Raw genomic sequence first — 12,167 nt, 5'->3', positions numbered from 1 at the left:
CTCCACAGAAATAATACAATGGGATGTACGGTTTACAAAAACATGCCACCTATTTGTAGTGAAAACTATGTTTAAACTATTTTTTTCTGGTTCATACTGTTAACAGTATTACGTCCTCAACTCTTCTTTATCCCAGTCCTTAAGCAGCGAGGCACGCCCACCTCCTTCAAGGCACCACCTGACCCAGCTAAACCAAACAAATACCTCTCTACCCTCCTCCTCTGTTATCTGCCTCTGCCCCTCCTCTCACAAGGGGACTATAAATGAGGCATAACCACAGAACTGCATGTCTCTATTGTCTGCTCTTGTAGACACATCCTTTCGGTCCCGGCAGGCCGAGGCTGCCTACTAGACTTCATTGGTCCACTGTTTGGAGTGGTTTTTTTTCTTATAGAAGGGATGCTTTGCCTGGGCTGGAGTTTTTGGATTCTTCCTGGTTGTTCACATGGAACTGCTCAGAATACTGTATGGGTGCGGGCCAGGCTGAGCTGTGGTATCTACTGGTTAGCACTGCCTGGCTTCTTGCCCTCTGCCTGGAGGGGGAAGGGCACGTCTGTGTTGCTATGTTGGTGGCAGGGTTCCCTTTTTGTATGCTTGCTCCTGCTATTTGTCTCAGGAGGAGGTACGTGCAGATGGGGCACAAGGTGTGTGGTCTTCCCATAGTACTCCTCTACCCCCCCCCCCCCCTATCCTGGTGGTGAGTTTGGATTCTGAGTTGGTGGCGGTGTTTGTTTTCTCTCATAGAGTTTTGGCCTATATGTGGGCATCCTTCTCATCCCTGATGTTGGGATGAGTGTGTGAGAAAGTTTCTTGGGGCTTCTTTCTGGCTGTTTAGCTCACACTGCTGCTTTCATCCTGTTCCTGTTTGAGGATCCCCTGTAGGTTTTCAGCCTTTAAACTCCTATTTGAGGGTAGGAGTGCAGTAGCTCAGCAGGTTCTATACATCTACTGTAGTCAAGCTGTGTCACTCCAAAGTTCACTCTAAAGCATGGAGCATATGGCATGTTCTTTTTAGGGGTGTTGCCCCTTTCTATATTCGGATGTCAGGGGCCTCGTGGGTATGTTGTGTATGAGCTCTTTGTTTCACCCATTTAATTTTAGCAGAGGTAAGGGTGATCTATCGGGTACCGCATTCTTCTGGTTGATGGGACTCTTTTTCAGGGGAAGAACTTTGTTCCATGCTCATCTTGGGAGCTTTTGATCTGTTCACACTTCTTTTGACTGTTTGCAGGCTCTGGCTCTTGGCTGAAAGACTGCTTCATAGACTTGGCCTGTCCTAGCCGTATGTTTAAGTTCAGTTCTGGGCTTGTACTAAATCATGTTGGGCTAAGGGGCTGAGTGTTTCCAGTACACTTGGGAGGTTCGCCTGCAGTCTCCTAAGCCCATTTTTCCATGGGGTAGCCTGTGGAATGGAGATTACTAGCTGTGAGGGTACTGCTCCTTTATGTGCCTACACTTTCTATGTCTGAGCCTGGTTCCTGATGTGATCCGTGATAGGCCTAAGGCATTGTTATAGTACTGCCTCTTTGATTGGTTTTCAGTTCTCCTTTTCTTTGGTTTCAGAGAAAATAGACGGTCTCCATGTCCTACCATCCTCTCAGCATTGTCCTTTGTCACTTCTTCACCTCCCTTGGTTGAGGGAGTTGGAGTAGGCCATCCGCTGGGCTTCTTGAGTTCCTTGGAAATGTTGGGATCTGCTCTCTTTAAGCATTTCTCCTAAGTGCCTGAGTATCTGGTACGTATGTTACGCCTGTTGACTTTATATGGTCATGAACTACTCTTGTGGTGTGTGACTCTGGCTGGACTTCTGTTAATATTCACGGTTTACATAGAAGCCTTTACATCTGTTTTCCTTTTCCCTTTTTCAGGGGTATTAAGTATTTTGACATGTTGGCCATAGTTTTCTACTGGATAATTTTCTACTCGATATGATCTGAATTTGACATTGTCGGGGTTCCTTGCCTCGATTCTTGCCTCCAATCTTGACTGTAAGTCAGCCCTTGAATAGCCACCCCCACTCTCCATTTATTCTCCCTGCTAGTCTTTGAGGATTTAGGTGTGGCAACAGGGCCTTAACTCTTTTTGGTTATACTTCCCCCTTAAATGGTGGAAACTGGAGTAGCTTTTAGGCCTCTGTTCCTAGCAGGGCTCGATGAGCTCTGCTTTATCTTACAGTTGTTGATGTTCCTTCCTGTTGATGATGCTGGCACCATTGCAGTGTGTTGTCCTGGTGTCCCCTACCTTTGTCTAGAAGAGGTGGAGGAGTCTAGTTCCCTTTTATGACTTTCTTTGCTTGCTAATGAAGTGCCTTCTCCTGTTTCCTCTCCTTGATCAAGTGGATTTATGGTGGGCAATAGCTTTATTTCTCTTGGTCTCTTGCTTTCTGGCGTTCCTTGTCTGCGGTGCTATCTTATGGCTTGGTTTGGTAGGCTCCTTCTGTGTCTATTTCCTTTGTTACTTTCTGGATGGTGCCCTGGTGCTTTGTCTGGTGGGGCTTTTTGTTTTGCTTCTAGCTCTGCTTCTATGCACTCTTAGGGATGAGTTTCCTCCCTGCAGAAGTGTTCTCAATTTGGGCATGTTGGTTTCTGCATGTTTTGTCACTTCTGAATTGATTACAGCAGAGGCTTAGTAGCGTAGTATATTGGTGTGTTCCTCTTCATAGTCTCTGGTGGTATTGTCACTCACCCTGCACCTTTTTGTGTCTCTGTATCATGTGAGTGCCTCCTGTGTTCCTCTGCCCAATTGGTTTGGGTAACACCTTTGGTGCTGTTCTTCTCTCGGATGCCTTCTTTCATCTCATTTGGGTCCTGTTGTGAATCTTTCAGTCATGATTTCTTTTTATGTCAGTGGTGTGGTAGAGCCTGGCTTGCTCTGGTCTCTTTTGTTTGGAGGCTAATCAATCTGGTTGGCTACTGCTCCTATTCAACTCTGGCTTTTGTGGGATGGGCGTGTTGGTTGATCTGTGGTACGCTACTTGCTGTGCATGCAGTCTTTTCTTCCTGCTACATTTCCTCAGTTGCTGCAGTGTTACTTCTGGGGACATCTTGAGTTGCCTGTGGTTCCATTGTGGATTGGGCCAGGAGCTTACTATCTGGCATACCCTCCCTCTGAGAAGACCAAATTACTTACCAGCAGTCTTCATTACTCCAATTACACTTCCTCGCCCCACTACTTACTACCCTCCCTCCCTCCCTCCAACTTGTCATGACCTCGATCCGAAGTAGTCAGGGAAGACAAAGTTCTGTGGCCAATTCTTTTATGGTACTCTTGTGAGTGTAGAAGCTGAGGGGGACTATGGAGAAGGACACAGAGACTTTTCTTTGCTTTAGCTGTGTCAAGTGGTGCCCGCGGGTAGGGGACTCGTTTCGGTGTCTAAGTGTTAGTATAAGGAAGGGTAATCAGAGTGATGAAGATTGAATCCAATACCAGGGGCGCTGGGTGGGTGGGTCTATGATTGCAAACATCTTTAAGAGATGTATATCCTTGGTTGAAAAGGTCAATTGAAGTGACTCTGCATTATGCTGCAGGCATTGTTATAACCTTTTCTTGGGTCAGATGAACCTAAGCTTCACTGAAAATGTTCATGCACACAGACCACTTTGTTTTCTGCCACTAAAGTGTTAATTGTCTGCAAATATAGTGGTAAGATTCTATTATACTGGTCTGTCCCTTTACCCCTCACTTCAAAAATACAGGGTCAACAACCATAAATTGGTTATCTATTCTAGAAGTCCATTAAACTTCTGCAAATTCTTACTGAATCTCCGACTTCCTATCAGTAATCTTTGTTCCCTGATTACCAGTAGGACAATGGCACATTCATGGCGTTTACTTAGCAAATCACTTTTCTGCATTTAAAAGAGTTGGGTATTCAAAAATGTTGTGCAAATGCAGCAATTGTTCTTTGGGAATGATTAAAGTATATCGTATTTCCGAAGGCCCGAAAGAGAACCTGTGATTTTTAACCGACCTTGGGCTCGAGAAATACTACCTCCAACCAGAGGCGATTGCATCCCTTCCCAAAAAAGAGCTCAAAGAACTTGCTCTACGACATCTGGAAACACTAAGACTGTCCAGTGACGCTGCAAAACCATCAGTCATCCAAGCGAACATAGTCCAACATTCTCTCGGCATCCAACAATATCTTACTCTACAGACTAAGCTATACGAGAGGATGTTGTTGACTAGGTTCAGACTGAACCTTTTTTTCAGACTGGTCGTGTTACCTACAAATAAGGCCTGGGAACATAGTCTGCCCCCATGTCCTTGCGACGGGATATCTACTCAATCGAACATCCATGTGATCATGTTCTGTAAATTTTACCACCCTCACAGAAAAAACTGGATCCTCCCGATATGCAAGAGATGGGGTCTGAGACAGTGTCGACCGGCCTTTTATCGCCTGCAATCACTAGAGTCCGAAGAACTTTGCTATCTAGTTACAAACTTTTTAAAGTCCATCGTGAACCACAGGAAAAATCTGTAGCTTTATGTACAAGTAAAAACAATGACTTTTTTAATATACGTATATTGTATTAACTGTATTTTATAAATTGCTGAAATTGTTGTCTTTTATGGTTATCCTTGTGATTAACCGAATAAAGAATTTATTATTATTATTATTATTATTATTAACTCGTGAGTCAAAATCAAGACGGTCAGTCGTAGATCTGAGCTGACTGGCAGAAGTTATCAACATATCCAAAACTGTGGCCTGCATAGAGTAAACAGATAGCGCCTTTACTTATTCTTTTCTTCAGAAGGTCTTCGGGGAGCGTTTGTTTGGTGGAAACCATTCCCTGCCATGTTCTCCCTCACTCTTTCGCATGCACTCTCCTCAAGCCTTATGACCAGCCAACTGAAGTGCAGGAGATATGGTCTGCTCCGCTGGATTGACACACGAAACTACAAAACTACACTCTGCACAACCACTTAACCCTGAATGATAGGTAAACAACACAGTCCTCAAGAAACCAATGCAAACACCATGGGAGACTATAAGGAACATAAAGCAGCATTTTCCACGACTTGTTGCTGCTTTTACTTATATCTATCCGAAGAGGGTTTTAAAAAAATGTTTTTTACACAATTGGTCTGACAGGCCTTCTTAATCCTGATCAGGTTATACCTGTCAATGAAATGCTAAAGTGCATATTTTAACTTCAAAATAAGTGTTTCACATGCTAGTGAGCTCCTTATAGAGTCAGGGTTTGGCAGGATTCCAGAATACTGTACCCTGGTCTTCACATTTCTGACAGATTTAATTACAGGCTGTTAAATCAGGTGGCTGGTGAGCATACTATTCTCTGCAAGAAAATGCTGTTGATTTCCGTGGCATAAAAACATTTTTCAGCTTTGAAATTCCGCAGCTGAAACAGGTGTTCCAATGCCAGTTTTTTTTCTCCCAATTGCAATGTTAGGGTATGCTAGAATGCAAAAAAAATCAACACACAACACGCTTCGGTTTCGAATGGCAATGGTTTCCCACGCATCAATGCAGCCTCTGCGATCATTGTATGTCACCTCAAGTACAGCCTAGAAGCAATCCAGTTAAAATCTGCATCGGCTTAGTATAGCATTGATAAGCAGATTATGCTCATCTATCCTGTACCTTTAAACGGATGGGCAAGACTGCATAATACACCCGTCCCGGTACCAGGGCATATAATTTGCACCTTAGCCGCCTTCCAGGTCTCATGTAGCCATGCTCACTTCTTGAGTTCAACCAGTCCAAGAAAAAGGTCAGAATAATTCCATAGCATAATGTGGTGTCACTTCAATGGACAATTTAAACCGAAGCTATACATCTCTTAAAGAGGAGTCCCAACCTTAGAAATCCATAGAACGCCCCCGGGTTTGGATTCAGTGCATATTTCTTGCAGAGTCAGAAAAAAAATATACAACAAACATCTTTATACTCGCCATGCCATATCTGCCACTCAACCTTCCTAGTTAAGAACATGCTAATCTTGACCAAGTTAACCTAGCGCAACAGACTAGCTCTTCCCTCTAGTCTTTATAATTATGTGGACATAGCATTCACAGTTACCATCAAACTGTGTTCCTCCTTCCCAGATCCACATCCACCTGCTAGTAAATACATAAGGGAAGCTGGCTCTTAGTGTACCCGGGTGATTATTCATGATCATTATTGAAGGATTAACATGTGCCCATGGCCTAACCAACCCATTTTATTACATAGAAGCCGTCCACCCTGGTGCTAGCTCAACAAGGCAGGACAGATATTTTGCCTGCATGGCACTTCCAACACCCATTCACTCACCCCTTCATCTAAATTATCTTACCTTCCTGCACACTTTTAAAATATCCCATGAAAGCAAGTTCCTTCAACTACGAGTGTTGCCATCTCCACAATCCTCATGTTAATGTCACATAAGCACACAGCATGATAATCACTATTTTTACTCAAATGAGACCATCTTGCTCCATGATTTCGAAGAGGATATTTTTGTGGAGTTGATTTTCCCAAGAGACATTTCATTTAAAGCTTTTGTAAGAGCTTGTTCCACGTGCGAGTGTGGTCTATTGCTTTTACTGGGTGTTTTGGAGGATTTGTATTCAAATTCAACAAAAGTGTCTGGGGTGGTCTGTATAATGCTCCTTAAGATTGCTACAATGCTATTCTTTGACGTGTTACCATGGATACCAACTTAATGAGGATTGAACCTTTTCGTAAGTGAATAATAAATCATGGCAATCAGTGCTTTACATGGAAATATAGAAGTTCAGGTACTCACTATTTAGAGTACCTGTTTGCTCACAAGAAGTGCGGTGCTCGCCCGTTAAATGTATTGTAGGAGTGCTAAGAAGTGCAGGTACTCTCCTTTTCAAATTAAAGAAGTGCATGTGCTCGGTACCGGACCGTCGATTTGAAAACAGTGATGGTAATAACCGCCCAAGTAAGGTCTTTAGGGCTTCTCTCAGACTCCAAAATTAGCATAACGGTTGCACAGTAAGTAGACTTACTAACATGATAGAAAACATCAGGGTTGGCTCTCTTTAAGCATCATGCGATGGCAGTGGAAGCCCCCCTTCAATTTGAAAACTAGTTTCTTTAAGTCAATCAACATGAGTGTCAGTAGGAGTTCGTCCACGGGTTTAGGCTGGACAGAACTCGGAGCCAAGACTCAGGGATACTATCAGACGGTGGGAATAGATTTCCCCCACACAGCAACAACAACCCTTCTTCCCAGTTAAATGTATTCAATTTAAATGCATGTATATTGTCCACATACAACTATAAACTACAAATATGCAGCTTTTTTTTGTAAGAGGCATATGCCTCCCGGCTTTGACTGAAAAACAAAGTCACCATGCTACTAAAGAAACTGAGAAACAAGGAAACCCACTCTGGAAACAGATTTTTTGAATGCCCCATTTCTAGTCAGGAGAAGATACTTTTGCTGAGCTAATGAACCGCAAGCCTAAAAACATACATTTTTCAACACAATTTAAATGTACAGCTTTCTAGACTGCTGAATGAAACAAGACTTGAGGCAAAAACACAATATATTGGGTACTGTAAGAACCAAAAATAGCATGCTTAAAGATGCTAAACTTTGAAGCTTTGTCCCTTATAAAAATACTATGTTAATTGGTGAATTTATATCTTGCATACAGTACAATGGGATGACACTCGCCACTAGTTGGCAACAGTGTACAGAATACATACATAAAATATTAATTAACCCATGCTCAAGATTTAGTACCCTAAAGGCGACACAATGTTCAATGTGGGTCCTAAGAGCGATCCTGTTACGCTTGTTACCCATTGTTTGAAAATGTGTGTGTTGGTTGTTTTTTAGAACATTTCCAACACCCTAAGGTTGTGTCAAAATGACGAGGGGTTTCAGGAGAGGGTGAGAGGAGAGCAAAGGATCAGACAGGGGAAACAACAGCTCACCAAGTAGAGTGACAGTTAAGTTAGTTGCGGTGGTAGGTGTTAGAAGCTTTTGTTGTGGTTCAGCAGTGGGGAGAGCAAGAGATTGTAGAAGGGAGCAAGAGCGGGAAGGAGTGAGAGGGTAATTAATATCAATTTTTGTTTTCACAGATGGCCCAGACACTGACAGCATCACAGTCCACCATAAACCACAAGGCTTGCCTTGCATGGGCGAATAGATTATGGCAGTGAATAATGCGTTTATAGCGGAAATAAGAAGAACAAGACTCGAGCTGGACAAGCCTTTAGTAATTACTGAAAACTACGCAATTTCAGTATGAATTTAAGCCCCATAAAAACAAAAAAAATAACACGTCCCAAACGTGTTCATATAGCGGCATGAGAACGAACCAAAAGAGGTCTTAATTCGTTCACGTAAGTGCTTTGGAATTTGGAAAAAGCGAGCCCGGCAGCCTGGCTTATGACAGCCCCCTCTCACTCCTCCCACACACATTTCTGCTCCACACGGACGCCTCGCCGCGTAATCACCGGGAAACGGGCGATAAATATTTGCTCTTTCGCGACTACCTTGACGTTGAACGTTATGTTCTCCATGACGTGAACCCGCTCCGGAAACGCCTTGGCCACTTCCTCCACGCTGTTGAAATACTGCACTGGCTCCTTAATGTCCCGGTCCTGCTCCAGCAGCTTGAACTGCCCTGAAAAGAAGAAAAGGACAGTTAGAGATGCAACGAGCAGGGCAGCGCGCGCGCCCCAGGGTCTCTGCCCAGGACCTGCAGCGTTTATTAACTGTTCACGCGACCCTCAAAAGGCATGCGTCTGTCACACGTGTAGAGCCAACAGGGCCACACAAAAGAGTTACATTTGTTCATTATTTATTTCACCGTCTAGATATACTACTCGGATAATTGGCGCAAAGCTCGGTTTCTAGTTATACAGTAAACTGATTTCCCAAACAACCGGCTGGTCTATTCATGAATTAATCCAAGATGATATTTACAAGTTAGACATTAAACAAAAAATAATCCTATCATATTAATTTCGGCTATGGTGTATTCTAAATAGAAACCAGACCATTTCTAGCATCCCAGACCTGCGCCCCGGCGATGTGTCGAATAGTTCATGTAGGATGCTTAGACATGCAAATACAATATTCATTAATGAAAAGTGAGCATCATTAAAGAGTGTTATATATCACGTGTGCAATGCGCAACTGCCACTAGTGCATACATTACAACATTTGGGAACAAAAGGAGATAAAAAAAAAATATCGTAGCGAATTAATTTTTCCATCGACTTGCATTGAAGTGGAGGATTTTCCAAGACGTAGAAAGCTGAAATAAACCGTTTTTAGTTTTATTTGTTTTAATAAAGAGTCTTCTACCTAAATTTGTAGTGCTGGCATGTATGCAGGTGCCGCACAGTAGAACTCTAACTGCAATGGCTATAGGCGGACCAGTCTGTGTGGTTGTAAAGGTGTGCGGTAAGGCCTATGTAAGAAGAGTTGTGCGAAGCGCATAAGGTCCGTACAGGGTCTGGTCAGTGAAGCTCGCAACAAGCTGGTATGTAGCACATTTTGATTATGATACGTAAGTGAAGGGGTGAGTTTCATGCAATATTTGTATTTCGTATTAGATTGAAGATCAAGCCCCTGAGAGTGCACTATTTTCTACTTCTTAGGGTGCTGTGAGGTTCAGAGGGGCAGACTAATGCCACAATACATGGGTTTATGCCATCCACCCCCAGAGAAATGAGGAAATTGGAGCCCCTCAGTTGGTATGGCCGTTCAGTAACCAAAGTTAGGGAGGCATTCATTGATCAACTGCTGGAGGCTCATGGAATGTTTACGGAAGGTGAATGACGGCCCTTCCAGACTCTTACTTGGAACCTGTGTTTCATGTCCTAGAAAGGAGGATTAGGTATGGTTGGTGAGTGGGAACAAGTGCAACATAAAATACACCTAACAGAATCGTGGGTCAGATTCAAAGTTCACTGTTGCAATCGGCCAACTTCATGGCACAACTAAAATGTTCTGAGGTGCTAACTAAGACATTTAACCTTCACATGGAGAGTGCCACTATATTGTTATTGCGGTGTCACTTAATTATGGAGTCAACACAGGGAGAATTTGTCAACAAGCCTTTAACTATATACAAGAAGAACACTACAGCACACAAGAGTGTAACATAACATTAGGATATGGGTCACATATAAACTTAACTATTCCACTTGGTGAGCATGAGAATAAATATTAAGCTGATCAAGAACACTTACAACCTCTAGGAAGAATTTGTCATCCATATGGAAAATATAAGTGGCACAATTCTCACTAGGAATAAAGCATTACTGAACAAACCCAGTGCCCATGACACAACCATACATACTGCGCTGTAATATGAATAATGAAGGTATGCTTCATAGGGAATTAATTGCAAGATTGACAGATTCAGTGAAGAAAAAGTTTCAGACTGGATCAATTTGTTAATTTTTACCGTTTTTATTATATAATATAATGTTGACATAAAAATTGAACCTCATGCCTGTGGAATTGTATCCAGCAACTTGGCAACCACATTACTACATATAATGAAGTGTACATGCTGGAAAAGGAAAACAATAAAAAGATGTATTGTGAGATATGTCTGTGTTAGAAGCGGCTGTCTCTAGTTGGCAGAGGTATACACTTCTGACAAATAGGGACACACCTTTTCTAGTCAGGGCAAGGGGATCACACACTTAGATAACCCCTGCTCACCCCCTTGGTAGCTTGGCAAAGCAGACAGGCTTATCTCAGAGGCAGTGCGTTAAGCATTTATGACCACATACAGTAATAAAGTGAATACACTACAAATGGACACGACACAGTAGTATTATAAAAATAAGGATGTTTATATAAGGCTTAGCACAAGACCAAATAACGACAAAAATATACCACAATCCTAATAAATACTCTTGGAAGGAAAAATAATAGTTCAAGCACGGTTTCTTCTTAGCACAAAGTCTTTAGTAACAAAAGCAACTCTTCTTCTTAAAAACACAGTTCTTGGCAACAATGTAACCCACACGGGAGTCACACGACATCGAGGCAAAGTTAATCCAAAGGTTCGGCGTCGACCGCGAGGAGCGCTACGTCGAGCCCGGAGTCGCACAGACCCCAACAACACAGTACCTTGGAAAAGTGAAGCACTCGATGATCAGCGGCGTCGAGATGTCCGGCGTCGCGTCTTCGGCGTCGATCGGGCCTCGGAGTCGGGGCGATCTGCAGCGGCGTCGACCGAAGTCAGGCGGGAGCAGCGCTCACGGGATGAAGCAGGATACGGCGTCGTCGATGTCGATGTTGCAAGAGTGAGCAGCGCTCACGGCGTCGAGAGGGCTCGGCGTCGATGCGATCAGCGGCGGCGTCGACACAGGGTCACTTGGAGCTGGAGCCGAACTCGCTACTCACTGGCGTCGCTACTGGCGTCGATCGGGCCCGGCGGCCGGCGTCGAAGGTGCGGGACACTGGAGCCGTTATTCACGATGTCGAGCTGGATTCGGCGACGTCCGTCGGCGTCGAGATTGCTGGATTCTTCAGAGGTGCTGGATTTCAGGTTCCAGCAACAAGCACTTTTAGCAAATAAATGAAGTCCTTTGACCCTGTGACTTCAACAGGAGGCTGGCACTTCTTCCAGCCCTTGGAGATTTTCTTAGCAAGTTTGAGAGTACACACTCAGTTCCTCTCTCCTGGTTCCTTGGCAAAAATAAAGAAGCAACTGCAGGATTCCCCCAACAAACAGCACTCTGGCAGAAGGGGTAGGCAGTCCTTGGATCAGCAGGCTTCTTGTCCTTGGTTCAGGTTTCCTTGTCAGAAGTGATCTAAATTCTTGGTTCAGGGGTCCTTCTCTTATACCCCTTTTTGGCTTTGATCCCTTTGTCCATGCAGGGGAAATTCCCCCCATCCTGGGTTTGTTGTGGGTGTTGCCAGGCCTAGGCACCTGGCCTATTCACTGTGCAGGGCAGAGTCCTCAGCCGCCCAGCAGGAGCGGAGCCAGCATTGTCACTGGCAGGGGCAGGGCCATCAGTTGCTCGGCAGGAGGGGGGGCCAGGAAAGTCCGTGGCAGGCACAGAGTCATGGCAGGGGGGCGGAGCCAGCATTGTATCAGGCAGGGCAGGCTATCAGGAGCTACTCTTCCCCTACTCTCAGTGCAAATGCCCCACTCACCCCACACTGACTCATTCAGACCTCTGGAGCCACCCAGCTCCTGTC

The 12,167-nt window shown here is 44.1% G+C and overlaps 1 protein-coding gene across 1 annotated transcript in view; it reads right to left on the bottom strand.

The window, feature by feature from the left end:
* The window catches only part of GAREM1 (GRB2 associated regulator of MAPK1 subtype 1), a 495,136-nt gene that overhangs the window by 164,005 nt on the left and 318,964 nt on the right, over positions 1 to 12,167 (bottom strand). The window contains exon 3 of the mRNA XM_078687358.1: positions 8,489 to 8,619. Coding sequence (XP_078543484.1) covers positions 8,489 to 8,619 — 131 coding nt within the window. The remainder of the gene's footprint in view (positions 1 to 8,488; positions 8,620 to 12,167) is intronic.

Source organism: Lissotriton helveticus, chromosome 4_1, assembly GCF_964261635.1.
Source record: "Lissotriton helveticus chromosome 4_1, aLisHel1.1, whole genome shotgun sequence".
Taxonomy (NCBI): domain Eukaryota; kingdom Metazoa; phylum Chordata; class Amphibia; order Caudata; family Salamandridae; genus Lissotriton; species Lissotriton helveticus.
This window is presented reverse-complemented; position numbering and strand designations above follow the sequence as displayed.